The 15,267-nt window shown below is 34.2% G+C and overlaps 2 protein-coding genes across 2 annotated transcripts; one reads left to right on the top strand and one right to left on the bottom strand.

Moving 5' to 3' along the window:
* The first annotated feature begins 629 nt into the window (after positions 1–629).
* Positions 630–1,895, top strand: LOC107475584 (uncharacterized). The gene is made up of 2 exons (XM_016095249.1): positions 630–1,080; positions 1,660–1,895. The coding sequence occupies exons 1-2, from the start codon at positions 630–632 to the stop codon at positions 1,893–1,895; spliced, it is 687 nt and encodes a 228-aa protein (XP_015950735.1).
* Positions 1,896–12,757: 10,862 nt separating this feature from the next.
* LOC107475419 (uncharacterized) lies at positions 12,758–15,034 on the bottom strand. The gene has a single exon (XM_016095046.3). The coding sequence runs from the start codon at positions 14,596–14,598 to the stop codon at positions 13,069–13,071; it is 1,530 nt and encodes a 509-aa protein (XP_015950532.1). The 5' UTR covers positions 14,599–15,034; the 3' UTR covers positions 12,758–13,068.
* Between the last annotated feature and the right edge of the window lie 233 nt (positions 15,035–15,267).

Genomic DNA, 15,267 nt, shown 5'->3' on the forward strand with positions numbered 1-15,267 from the left:
GGAGGCGTCCCAAAACAAAAAAAGAGGAACTTGAAGACAAAAATCAAATCGACAACAAAGGTAATTCAGAAAGATTCATGAAGCCTAAGATATCCTACCATGATATGGTAGTGGAGAATGGCTTTGGAAAACTGAATTTACAAGAAATTGTAGAAATAATTTTAAAAGATTATAACTCAGAAGACTTAGTCATGGACTCTTCTATAAATGATGAAGCTTCCTTCGATCCTAAGCCTAATATTGATGTCTTTTTGGAAGAGTATGACGAGTGGTGTAGACTTTGGAAACTATCGCTGATTGTTAAGCTGCTTGAAAAAACCTTTAACCTTCAAGCTCTTGATAGATGGGTACAGAGGAGATGGTTGAAAAAAAGAGCGATACGAGTCATGGATTTAGCTGGTAACTTTTTCTTGGTCAAGTTCACGAATAAAGATGACTATGCACATGCATTCTTTGAAGGTCCTTGGATGATAGCTGGTTATTATCTCTTGGTGCAAAGGTGGAGACCACTCTTCTTGCCACAGGAGACGGATATTCAGAAAGTAGCAGTATGGGTTAGGATCCCTAACCTACCTGTGGAATTATACAATAAATTCTTTTTCTGAAAAGTTGAGAAAGCTCTTAGAACAATGCTCAAAGTGGATGAACTCACCTCCATACACTCTCGAAGAAAATTTGCAAGGATATGCGTGGAAATTGATCTGCGAAAGAAGATGGTTCCGACTATCACAGCCCTTGACAAAGAGTTCAATATTGTCTATGAAGGATTACACCAAATCTGTTTCAACTGCGGTAAGTATAGGCACAGAATGGAGTATTGTAACGAGAGGACAATCGGAACAACCACTGAAGCTGCCGCCGGGATGATGGAGGGCACCCGGTCTAGCCATCGGAAATCCCCTAACGGACAAAAGACAAATCAGAACACGCAGAATCAACAATCGAATCTAGAAAAGAAAGAAAATCTCGCAGCAATTATTATGAATGAGCCACCAATCACACCTGAGGCTAGGCACCAAAACAAGCAAGTTTTTCAAAATATGGCCATCAATCAAGAAAGCATTTATGAGGAGCAAAATTGTAACCCTTTTGGGCTATGGATTATTGTGAAGAGATATCAAAGAAGGAATAAAAACAAAGCTGGTTCTTCAGAGAAAGAAAGAAAGGAAAATTTTTAAAATTCAAGGTTCCACATCCTTCTAGAGGCAAATCAAGAAGATAATCATTCCAATGAAGAGCTACCCTCAAATGGGACCCAAGCTATTAATTCAGAAGATGACAAGGTCGCATATCCAGCAGAACCTAGCAAAAAAAACAGCAAATCAGAATTTCAGAAGCAAAAATATTTACCATATACAAAAAAATCAACAGAGACAAAAAAATTCCATTCCTATCATTAAAGGAAAGTATACAGCAATAAGTAAGAAAATAACACCGTCACTAAGTAAATCAAGCAGTTCTGTCAAAAGACCATGATCATCCAAAGCATCTCTAGAAATCAGGAGAAAAATAAAATTATAGAAGTACACCAAAACAGCCATGAAACTTTTCTAAAGAATCAGAAAGGCAAGGAAAAAATTCATTATGAATATTGGAGGCAATTTTCTTACCTAAACAAAGAGATTGCTAAAGTTGAGTATGTGCAACCAACTCTCTTAGGGGACTTTTTAGATCATACAACTAAAGTGCTCATCACTAGTATCATGGGAAGTGGGTATAATAATGAGATCAGTAAGGAAGAAGGGAACAAACCTCCAGACCTAAGCGAATTTAGCTCCAAACCAAAGAAGAACAAAAACATGAAAAAACTTGATCTCCAAAAGGGAGAAGTCACTTACCAGAATGTAGAGATGGATGTTCAAGCCATCAACAGCAAGACAAATGAGGCTCAGTGAATCCTTTTCTTTAAGGGAGTTTTTTTGAAATTGTTTCCATCATAATTTTTCTCATGAATATTTTAATTTGAAATTGTAGAGAGGTGTCTACTAAAATATTCTCCATTATTATTAAATATTTAACCTATTGGTATAATCTGAATTTGTGTGTCCTCCTTGAAACTTATGTTTCAGGATCTAAAGCTGAGGTGATTATCCGCAAGCTAGGTTTTGAATCTTGGTGTAGAAGCGAAGCTAAAGATTTTGCAGGAGGCATTTGGTGCCTTTGGAACAAGAAAGAGTAGAATGTCGAACATCTAGAAATCCATAAGCAATTTATCCATCTTAATATCAAAGACAACGAAAATCAAAATTGATACTACACTTGTATCTACGACAGCCCACAACCTGGGACCCGGAGTAGCCTCTGGAAGGAGTTAGAAAACTTTGCAGCGACTATCCAAGGACCTTGGTGCGTTGGCGGGGATTTTAATTCTATCATTTTCCTTGAAGAAACAGGGGGCAGTTTCAATCTTTCTCAAGACTCAAGAAGATTCCAAGAGTGTATTCAGAATTGTGGTCTAAAGGACCTAAGTTTTTCAGTGCCCCCTTCACCTGGCAGAGGAATAGAGTCAAAATAAAGACTGGACCAGTTTCTTTACAATTTGGGTTTCAATGATCTCTTTCCATCAGTCAACGTTAAACATCTCCCTAAGTTAAAGTCTGACCATATCCCCATCCTTTTAAACTTTAATAACTTAGAGACCAGAAAAAGAGATAAATCTTTCAGGCTTCTTGTGCCTTGTCTCCTTCATGAAGGCTACTAAAGATTAGTCAAAAATAGTTGGATCAAGCAGAGAGATCTTGCCTCTAATATTAATAATTTTATGAATCAAGTTAAGATTTGGAATAAAGAGGTTTTCGGTCACATCCTTAGAAAGAAGCAAAGAATCCTCCTCAAACTTGATGGAATTAATCAAAGTCTCTCTTTTAACAATAACATATTTCTAGAGAAACTCCATAATGACCTTTGGAGAGAATACAAAAGGATTGTTGTTCAAAAAGAAAGCTATTGGATGCAGATGTCTAGGTGTAATATCATCAATTTTGGGGACAAAAATTTTGAATACTTCCATCAAAAAGCAAATGGGAGACGAAGAAGGAACTATGTCACTTCGCTCAAGAACAATGAAGGAGAATGGATTGATGATGTGGAAGAACTCAAACACCTGGGTGTATCCTTTTTTAAATCTTTATATGCCCTTGATAATTACTCTTTGGTGTTTCCTAACTTTCCTATTGCAGGTAAATTTCCTAGAGTGGAAGAAGATAACCTTGTCCACCTAAACAAGAACATCACTTTCGAGGAAGTCAAGCACGTAGTTTTTAATATGGGTAGTTAGAAGGATCCCAGAAGTGATGGATTCCCAGCAAAGTTCTTTCAACGTTCCTGGGATACTGTGGCACATTCCTTAGTAAGTTGGGTTCAAATGATTTTTAGGAACCCAGAAAACATTGATAGAGTGAACCAGACTATTATCTCTATCATTCTTAAAGTCCCTTCTCCAAAGAACTTTGTCCAGTTCAGACCGATCAGCCTATGTAACGTTTGCTATAAGATCGTTACCAAGGTGATAGCTGAAAGGATTAAGCCAACCCTAGGATCTATCGTGTCTAATATTGAAGCAAGCTTCATCCCAAGAAGGATCAATGCAGACAATATCTTAGTCACACAAGAGGTAATACATACGATGAGGACCAAAAATGGAGGAAAAGGTCTTATGGCGATTAAGATAGACCTGGAGAAGGTGTATGATCGACTCAACTGGGGATTCATCATTGACACTCTTAAAGACATTGGCATCCCGGATAATATTGTAAACGTTATTTATCAATGCATCTCCTCTCTAACTATGAATTTGCTTTGGATCTCATTTAGAAACTTTCATCCCGACCAGAGGCATAAGACAGGGAGATCCCTTATCCCCTTACCTTTTTGTCTTGTGTATTGAAAGGCTTTTCCATTTAATTAACTCCTTGGTTGAAAAGAAAAGTTGAAAACCTATTACTTTATCTAGAAATGGGCCTCAATTATCTCATCTCTGTTTTGCAGTCGATCTTGTTCTCTTTTCTCAAGCAAATAAAGCTCAAGTCCAAATCATCAAGGAGGCTTTGAGTATTTTTTGTGAAGCTTCCGATCAGAAAGTCAGTCTCAGCAAGTCTTGCATGTTCTTCTCTGATGAGTTTGAAAAACTCTAATTTAAATTTGATGATGAACAAACATCATTAAAATAATTAATTATAAAATTATTAATTTGATTTTAAATCATACTTGCTTAATTAATAATTTTGTGTGTGCGGATTTTTGTGTTGGGCCGAAAAAGAAAAAAAATTGCAAGCCCAATGTGTTTGTAAACATTCAGCCATGGTTAAAATAATTAAGTAACGTGGCTAAAACAATAATTTGATATTGGGCCAGATTCTCTTAACATTACTATTAGCCCAATTTAAATCTTAGTGGCAAACTCACTAGCTTGATCCGAATTGAAGAAAAAAATGGAAAGCAAATGTATTGCTTCATGCTTCCAACGGAATCCATTTCAATCATGAGGTGGAATTCAAATTTCATTAAAGTGAAGTTAATACATGCATGGGAACCATGAGAGAGAAATTGATTTGATTGCTTTAATGACACTACACGCTACTCAACAAAGGAAAGTGGGAAACTTGAATTCACTTTTATTCTCTCTCTTTGTTCATTGATTATTGTTCAAATCCATTGAATATTTTCTCTCTTCTCTCTCTACTTGCTTCTCACTTTCGGTCACTTCTATCACAGCAACCATGGAAGCTTTTGCAAGCTATCAAGATAAAGCTAGAAGCAAGCTAAAGACCATCACAATGATGGCAAGAAAAAGAAAACAAAAAGTATGTTGTGGCTAAGATCTTCAACCAAGAAAGGAAGGATTTGGTGAAGAGATCTCAGCTTCTCCATACAAAAAATGGATGATGAAGATTTTGGTCAGTAGAGGAAGATTTCTTGGAGGTATGGCTCGTCTCTGCTTTTGGGTTCACTCATCACAGAAGGTAGCTAGGGTGGCTACGTGAAGGAGGAAGCAAAAGTGGAGCAGGAGAAGATGTTATCATCAAGCATGCATCAAGGGCCAGGAATCCTTCTTGGAGTGCAAGGCAAGATGGAAGGCTCAGATTGATGAAGATTGGTGACCAAGGAAGATCCAGAGGTAATTGCATGTTGGTTTTAACATTCGGTTATCTCTCCTCTCTCTCTGGCCGAACCAGTTTGCATGAAGAAGAAGAAGATTAGCTTGGTTCTTTTGGTTTCAACCGTGGAGACTTCTCCCTCTATAAATAGGGTGAATAGCCAGGGCTTGAAGCAAGGAGAAAGGGTGAGAGTGCAAGGCACAGAGTTCTCAGAGCTACCTGAGCTAACAGAAATTCTTCTCCTTTAATGTATTCTATTTTGTATTTTTCTGTTTAATTTTGTCATGTCTTAAGTCTCATGAAAAAAAGGCAAACAGTGAGGTTTGTATGAAAAATTCATAGAGCAGAAAAAGGCAGAGAGTGCAAAATTAAAAGAAAAAGCCATATATGTCCTTAGAATTCCTTTGTACATCTGTGTTGTGTTTCATGATTCTTTGGAAATCCCCTTGTAAGTTGGGTTAGCACTTTATAGTTGAAGCTTGGCAGTGACCAAGTCAAGTTCAGTTTTGGGTTTAGATTCTGGACTTGTCCCGGATAGGAAGGGTAGTTCCTAGGGAGAATTGGTGTCTGTAATCAAGAAGATTATAGTGAAATTCCATCATTGTTGTGATGGAGACTGGATGTAGGCTGCACTGCACTTAGCAGCTGAACCAGGATATATCTGGGTGTAATTTTCTCTCTCTTCTACTCCATTTCTATTTCTGCTGCACAGGAGATAAAACTGAAAAATATCTCGTGCCGGGTCATGAGATAAAAAGAAAAAGTCTCGTAGCTGGGTACGAGACAAAAATAAAAAAGTCTCCAGAAGTTGTTTCAAAGACCAGCAAATGTTATTAAGTGAAAAATGGGCTAAGATTCAACCCCCCCTTCTATTAGCCACTGATAAACCGTCATTCTCTAAGAATGTCAACCATAATATTAGAGCAGAGCTCAGTAGAGACCTTGGCATTCAGCTAACCAACAACCTAGAAAAGTATCTCGGAGTACCCCCCCTTATTCATGAAAAGTGCGGGAAGCAACACTTTCAGCCGATCATTGACAAGATGCACGCCAAGCTTTCCAGTTGGAATATGAAGACTCTCTCATTAGCAAGAAGGAGTACTCTTGTTCAATCCATCCTCTCAACAATACCAAGTTATACTATGCAGACTATAAAGATGCCTAAGGAAGTTTGTAATCAAATTGACAAGATTTGCAGAGATTTTTTTTAGGGGTAAAACGCAGGAGATAAAAAGATCCATCTTATCAATTGGGATTCTAATTGCAAGCCTAAAGAGTTGGGAGGCCTAGGTTTGCATAAGGCTCAGGAAACAAACAACCTTTATCTCATAAAATTGGCATGGGATTTAGTCCATAATAACCAAGCACTTTGGGTAAAGGTTATGAAGGCTAAGTATGGCTGTGGTGATAGCCCTATCCCCAAGGTGGCTAAGAGATTAAATTGCTCGAACGCGTGGAGAGGGATTGTTAAAGTTTGGGACAACTTTCAACGCAATCTTGTTTGGCGAATTGGTGATGGTAAGAGCATCAAGATCTGGAAAAGTCATTGGATTTCTGGTATTGAAAATCTTAGTGAGTTATTGCTCGGTCAATTTAGCGATGATAGGGATAACAAAACCCTGGAGGCCTATGCTACGGATGATGGCTGCTGGGATTTCAAAAAATTACCTCAAACCATCCCAAATGAGGTTGTTGACATGATGCGTACTTTGAAAGCTCCAAACCACTTCCTAGAACGAGACTCTATCAGTTGGCTATTGAAACCACATGGAAGTTTTTCTATTAATTCAGCTTATAAGGCTTATTATGTGAAAGACATAAATCCTGATCAGATTTACAGATTATGTTGGAAAGTCAGAGTGCCTTAGGGACTAAAGACTTTTTCTTGGTTATTAAGTCACAGCGCTCTATTAACTAATGCCACGAGAAAGAACCAAGGACTTACTGATAATGGGTGCCGCCCCAGATGCCCAGATCAAGATGAGAGTCTGCTCCATATTTTGATGGACTGTCCTTTTGTCCAAAGTATTTGGTTTAGCAGCTCAAATAGAGATCCACGTGATCCGTTTTTTAGCTAGTCTCTTTAGGAGTGGCTTACGGGACAATCTGAATAAGGTCTCTCACACTGAAAGTGGGACTTCATGACCTACCTTTTTCCTCACCGCATGTAATGTCATCTGGAGAAAGAGAAATAATTTAATTTTTCAACAAGAAAACAGCCCATTCCAGCAAGTCATTCCTGAAATCAAAGGAGTAGCTAGAAATTATGATGAAGTTCTAGAACTTACTGAGATAAGTAGAATGACTCTGAGAACAACGACATCGGTTTTGGTAGGGCAGAAACCTCCAGAAAATGATTGGAATAAAATTAATGTTGATGGATCAATCCTCCAAGCTTCTGGTTCAGGGGCTTGCAGTGGAATTATCAGAGATTCTAATAGTCTAGTGTTAACTGGTTTCATGATGAACATTAGCAAGATTACCATTGCAAAAGCAGAATTGTGGGTAATTTATTTGGATCTTAAGATTGCAATTGATATAGAATTTAATAAGATTAAGGTAAAATCTGAATCTATTTGCGCGGTTAGGTTGATTCAGAGTAGCTAAACTTCCCTCCATGGAAGCACGACCCTCATCCGTGTCATCAAAGAGTTTCAAGTCAAATCAGGAGAATTCTAAATTGATTATATTCTAAGAGAGGTCAATTTTAATGCAGACGAGCTTGCTAAACATTCCCATAACTTATCGTTGAGTCTTCATCAATTTGTTGCTCCACCCCCTTTCATTGCTCATATACTGGATGCAGATAAAAGGGACATTAAATTTGCTAAAATGATGAGTTTTTAAGTTTTTTTATATTTTTCTTGGACCTTATTCCCCCCTTTCCCCATTAAAAAAAAATAGTCGTCTCCCATTTTTTGATAGCGATAGTAATGCACTAACAAGTTCATTTCTCATTATTCATAATGTGAAAGAGTAAAGTATCAAAATTCTCGTTAGAAAAAATCAAATCATTTTAAAATTATGCATAAAAAACCAAAATTCAATAATAATAATAATAATAATAATAATAATAATAATAATAATAATAATAATAATATCATTTTGCTCTAACAAATTTGTCAAATAAATTAACCATTTTTAGTGTTTTTGGGTGAAACTTTTGTTATTTATAGATACTATTTCAACGACATACTTTTTTTGTTTACAAATTTATATTACTTCATTATCTTTATACGAATCTAATGTATCAATAAGTATTAACATGTTTGTATTGATTTACTCTTTTATTTATTTTTCATTAAATATATATAAAAATAAAATTAGTTAAAATGACAAATAATTTAGGGTAAAGTAATATTTTGGTCCTTAATATTTGGGTCAAATTTTAATTTAATCTCTAACGTTTTAATTGTCTTATTTTTGTCCCAAAAAATTTTAAACATGTTTAATATTATCCTCCCATTAAATTTAACACTAATAATTAATAGAATGAGTGATGTGAATGTTAATAATATTACTAGTTGAGTCGTATCTTCTTCTGTATGTTAGAAAAATATAATCAAAACATTCTTGTAATACTTTTCTCCTTAATTTTTTTTCTTACAAAACTTCAAATTCTAATAATCAATTATCAATGCTCCAAAATCAAAGAAAAACCTTTTATATCAGTGATTATTGGTGGATTGATTTTACTTACATACTGAAATTAAATTCCATTGACTTTTCAATATACAATTGTTTTTATCAAATTTAATGGTGAGACAACATTGAATATATTTAAAACTTTCTTGGAATTGAAATAAGAAGTTTAAAAATTTTGCGGACTGAAATAGAACGTTTGAAACATTAGAGAGTAAATTAGAATTTGATCCAAACGATGGACTAAAATAATACTTTATCCAATAATTTATAACTTAACTAAGAGGTTTTGGATTTAATTCTTGAAAATATAAAAAATAATTATAAATTATATATAATAAAATATAATTGTGCACTAATCATTCTCATATCTTCATTATATACGGTACGGTATAGAAACATGAATGAATTTTACATTTTGAAGGTAGCAATAAAATGAAAATATCCATTAGAAATTATATGGACTCCTCAAGCTACAAAAGGACGTGATTATTTTGGAAAGAAAAAGAAGGTACTAATTGCCAAATGGAAAAGCAAAGAATTGCAAATTTGAACCACAAACAAAAGTCGTCTTCAGTGAATTGGAAAATTCTCATAACCCCACAAATACAGAGAATAAAGGACCCGACATGTCAAGAGATGTTAGCTACAACTCAAGCTTAATCCCCACCATATTCGCCACATTTATGTCATCTTTTGGGGCATGCATTTAAAGAGCTTCATTCATAGTTTCATACCAAATACTTGAATTGATATATATCATGAACAATTGAAGTTCAATAATATTGCATTGATTTATATATTAATGTGGGGTTGATTTTCTTTCTTTTGACAAGTAATTTGCTTAAAATAGTGAGAATATAGAAAAAAAAAGTTCTGTTAATATATCTACAACATACAATATTTACATATGTTTAAATTGATTATTAAGAAGAGAATAAAATGTGATCAAAATTAATCGAAATTAGAATGAAACTAAAAGAACAAATATTATTATTTTATTTTATTGTTTCGGTAAAACATAATTCCATCTCAAACCTTTTAGATTGGGGCAAATAAAAAAATGAGAATAACGTCTAGTTTGAACAAGTCTTTTGAAATTTCTGCAAGTCTAAGAAAAGTATTGCTTAGATTCTTGATTTAATTAAAAAAAAAAGAAAGCATGAAAAATTGGTAAAGGATTTAGTTATTAAGAATAAATGGTCAAATTAGTCCTTGAAAAATTATTCGTTCTTTAAATTGGTCTTTGAAAAATTTTTTTAATCAAATTTGTCCTTTAAAGATTTTAAATTAGTCATGTTAGTTCTTCTATCGTTTTGTTTGTTGATGGTGTCAAAATTTACGAATGTGACACGTACATACCTAACTAAAAGTCTTAATTGACTATTAATATTATTAGTTTATAAAATTAGATAAAATTAATTCCAAATTGAGAGATCAATGCCTCAAATTCTCTCCACAATTAAGTTTTGATTTGATTTAATTTTATAAATTTATTATGTTAATAGTCAATTAATTAAGACTTTTATATGTGTGCTGAAATATCACTTAATGTGTCATATTAATAAATTTTAATATCATTAACAAATAAAATGACAAAAAAACTAATATAACTAATTTATAATTTTTATAATTTTTAAAAGATAAATTTAATTAAAATTTTTTTAAAAATTAATTTAAAAAACAAATAATCCTTTAAAAACTAATTTAATCATTTATTCGTTTTTTATTCCTTGAAACTACCATCCTTTTGTCATACCATGAGTGATTAGAACTTAGAAGATAGTTCCATGTTAATTATGTTGTTTAAGTTCTCCTTATTGGTTGATGTGAGTTGATAACAATGTGGAACCTTCTAGAAAGCAATATTTAGTTGCTGTTTTCACTATTACATTAACATTAGGGTAACCAAGTATTTTAATTTCTAATGTTTTCCCTTCGTTCTAATTTCGCCTTTAATATTTAAAAATATTCTATTTTTAATAATAGCAAAAAAAATTATTTTAAAAAATATTTTTAACCAAACGATTAAAATAGAATAAAATAAAACGTCAAATGAAAATACGAGTTCTTAAATATAAGAAACAGAATTATAACTAACCACTTAGCTCAAAAGTTAAGAATTAAATCGATATTTTATTCTTAAAAAATAATAAAAAATATATACATATTAAAAACTAATTACCAAATTAATCTTTATATATTTATGTATATTTAATTTACATATATTATTTCAAATATTTTGAATTTTTATATATTTCATATTTTAATATAAATTTTATATAAATAATTAATTAATAAGTAATTTTTTGTATGCACATCATATAATTAAAAAATAAAATAAAATATCAGAAACAAGATTCTTTTCTCTTGCATGGAGTTCATCTTTTTCTTGCAACCACCAAGAGACTTTAAAATTTAAATAGAATCAATGCGCCCAAACCCCACAGGCCACCAAGAAGGCAAGAACAGTAAGCTAGAAAAAGTGCCAATATATATTGTTCTGATTTCCCTACTTGGTAATAGTTACTCTTTTTTTTCCTCATTTTATTAATTCATTAATCTCCAAATACTTAAAAAGAAAAAGAGAATTTATACCAAACTCCCATAAGATTTTATAGACTCAAAAAAGAAAACATTCAGTTTATCCATGAAGTTACATTCGAATTTCAATTTAATCTTTAAATTATTCAGTTTATCCATGAAGTTACACGTTAGTCTTTATAGTGATTTTCTTCACAGAATCAATTGAAAAATTTAAAAATTAAATTAAGACAATTAAAATTTTAAAAATTAAATTAAAATTTAAATATAATTTGAGAAACCAAACTTGAATATTTTCTCATAATACGCCCAATTACAAATTGCCCGTAACATCAAGTAAAGGGTAAAGAGCAGATCGATTATTGGAACTTGGAAATTTATAATTTTGGGGACAGAATAAAGTGTGACTGTGACATAAAACAACGTTTGCTTCATTGCAGTGGCACAGTTGCGTTGGATGCAAGATACATTACTCATACTATTCCACCGCTATCATAAGAAACAAGATTTCTGTGAACCAAGCTATATTTATTGCATAATTTTGATCTTCGAATTGCATCATTTTCATAAGTAACATGCTTAATAATTGTATACGGACACAGCAAGTGCAAATTATTCATTCATATCAGTTTGTTGTTTCATCTTTTGTAGCTTTCTTTAAATGCAGAGAAAACCACCTCACAGAAACTTCAACAACCACGTGTTTAGTCTCACATGGCGGTGCTCATAATTAATGATACATTGTATTAGATCAATCTATCTTGATAGAATCAATATATCAATGATATATTAGAGAGTTTAACTAATATAAAAAAGTATTAAAATTATTCTTAGTGAACAATTTCAAACTTTTTAATAAAAACATAATAAATACTAAAAATTTAATTTTCATGCACAATATAAAATAATTTTATACAAACAAGTAATTATATATTATTTTATTTGTAAAAATAACTCATTTTTATTATATATTGTCATGTTAATAAAATTAATTAATTTTTAAATAATTATTTAAATATATAAATCTGATTAGATAATTTATACTATCGGTATATTAAAATTTAAGTTGCCAAAATAGACTTATATATAGACAATATGATAAAACTATTAATGAAATAAGTCCATTTTGACAATCACGTGAGAAATAAGATGTTAGATGTGAGTTGTCCATCTTCAAATATATATATATAGACAATATGATAGAATTACTAATGAGATAAACCCATTTTGGCAACTTAATCATGTGAGATATATAGATGTTAGATGTGAGTTATCAATGATTACTAATGAAATAAGCACATTTTAGCAACTTAATCATATGAGATATAAGATGTTAGATGTGAGTTGTCCATCTCCAAATATATATAGATAATATGATGAAATTACTAATGAAATAAGTCCATTTAGGCAACTTAAATCAAAATTCAGACATGCGAATTCGGTATAAATTCGGATTATAAACCATAAAAGGACACTAAAAAAAATTTTCCCGAAATTTTATTATTTGATACATTTAAACTACTCATTCTACAACAATCTAAGAAAATAACAGATTAGAGTATCCATTACTAATTTACTATATGTATACAAGAAAATTATGAGACTTTGGGATTTGGAAACAAAATGCAATTGATGTATAAAGAGATGATTTTCATTCTCATTTGCAACTGTTACAGGTAATGAAATTTGTAAAACAGAGGAATCTTCTGTGTTTGCTGAAACTATGAAGAAAAAACATGTAGAAACAGTAATGATACAGGAAGTGTGTATGATCACATGGAAATCGTTACCACCATTGATGAACAAGAACACCACTTTGTCTAAGAGAAGTGAATAGCTGCAAGCATTGATCATATGTTTTCTCATACTTTGGACTCCTCTGTCCAGGGCAACACCTCTGCCACCTATTGTAATGGCACTCAAGAAAAATCTCATCAACCAAACATATGGCACCGGTTTCAAACAACCTTGGAATAAGATCAAACTCAGTACCCTCAACGTCCATCTTCATAACAACAAAATCATTCTCCGAAACCGTGTTCTTCAGCCAATCGGCAAAATCAAAGCCTTGAATCCTCTCAACCTCACCACCATCGAACCCACCGGGATTCTTCACCGGTTGAATCCTTCCCATCCCTCTTCCTTTCGCAGCTGCAACCTTCTCCTTGTCGCCAGGATCGCCATTAATCTCAAATGTCAAGGTCTCATTCTTCACCCAAGCAGCATATGGAAGCAATGTGATCCCTTTCTTCAACTCATACTCCTTGTGAAAATGCTTATCTGCTTCAATTGCATACACATGGAAGGTCTTGTTCTGTTTCGGATACTGCTTTCTAAACCAGCTCCCAATGCTAGAACCATAGCTTCTAGCTCCAACATCAACATACACATACCTATTCTTGAAACTAATATCAACCATTGAAGGAAGGTACTTTATGTTCTTCACATTCCTCTTGAGAGTGATCCATGGTTTCAATGGTTCCTCTTCAATCAAAGGCTCAGCATGGTTAACCAATTCTTGCTTGTACCCAGGAACATAGCATTTTCCATTAGAACTGGAACCTGATTTGGGATCAGAACTAACCCTAGCACCTTCTTTTCTCAGAACAATTTCTCTAATGTGAGGCATTGATGAATCAAACCCTTCTATATCATGAGATTTTTCTACTTTGCAACAATTGAATAAATCGACAAATGAATTGAAGCTGTAAGTATCGTTTGCCTTTACATGGAAAACAGCAATACCTCCCGGTCGCAGCGTCCGGCCGACCTCCCCCGCGAACTCAACCGGCGCCGATGACCGCTCAATCCCTCCGGCGGCGGAGAAGATGAAATCGAACGAATCCTCGCCAAACGGAATCCGCTTACCCTCGCCGGACTTCACCAGCGGCTTCGACGGTTTTTTCGCAATTCCGACGGCGTCAACGACGCCGATCTCCCTCAGCGCCACGACGTCTTGTCCAGCCGGAGATTCCACGCAGAGCGACTTCGACTCCGGAGAGAGGTAACCTCCGGCCATGAGGTCCTGGAACACCGAGGAGTAGAACCGCACGGCGCCGATCCACTCCTTGCTAGTTTCGCCAGAAGATACGGCGATGGTGCGTGCGGCGAGGGGGCCTCTGCCGGATCCGGCGCCGGCGACGGCGAGGTTAACTCTCTGCGGGATAGAGAAGAAGCAGAAATCGCCGACGGTGCAGGATTCTCCGGCGACAGTAATGACGTAAGCGAAACGTACAATGACAACAAAAACACCGAAGACTAGTAACCGTACCATTACGTTCCGGAAGAAGCCCGGTTTCCCTAAGGCAGGTTCCATAGAACCCGATTCTGCACCCTCGCTCTCGAAAATTAGGTATGTATGTATGTATAGAAAAAAAATGTATGATTATGAACAATTGAGCACTCAGAAATTGAAGGAAAAAAGAATGAATGGAATGTCTGAAGAAAATTTATTCAAAAGAAAAATGGCGTTTGGTGTATCTGGTTTTTATCGGCTGCAGAAGCGAGCAGAGGTGTGGTTTGCTCCGACGAGTGAACGTTTTGTGGTGATGGCAATGATTGGAAAATTGAGAGGGTGGCGAAGGGCAAATCGGGAATTCATGTTTCTTATTTTTGTCAACGGCTCTCTCTTCTTTTCTTTTCTTTCCTATGGAGCAGTAGCAGCGAAGAACGAGTCCATGACTCAGAGGAGGGTGTGTTTGTGTGTTGTGTGTGACTCGGTTTTGGTGTTTTCTTTAGAAAAAGGGAACGCGGACACAGAAGCGTAATTGAAGGAAGTAAAGGGAACGCGTTTGATCAAAATTACGAGAATGCCATGGTGAGGTTTCTTCTTGCTTTTCTTTCTTTATTTTTTTTTTCGCTTTTTCTTTTTGCCATTTATGGATAACAAGATGTCAAGTTGGCATGATACAAAATTCCAGAAGCCCTTATTTGTCAGTTTCGGAAGCATTTACATCTTCATGTGTGTATTTGATGGGCTGTTTAC

This window comes from Arachis duranensis, chromosome 2 (genome assembly GCF_000817695.3).
Source record: "Arachis duranensis cultivar V14167 chromosome 2, aradu.V14167.gnm2.J7QH, whole genome shotgun sequence".
NCBI classification, from domain to species: Eukaryota; Viridiplantae; Streptophyta; class Magnoliopsida; order Fabales; family Fabaceae; genus Arachis; species Arachis duranensis.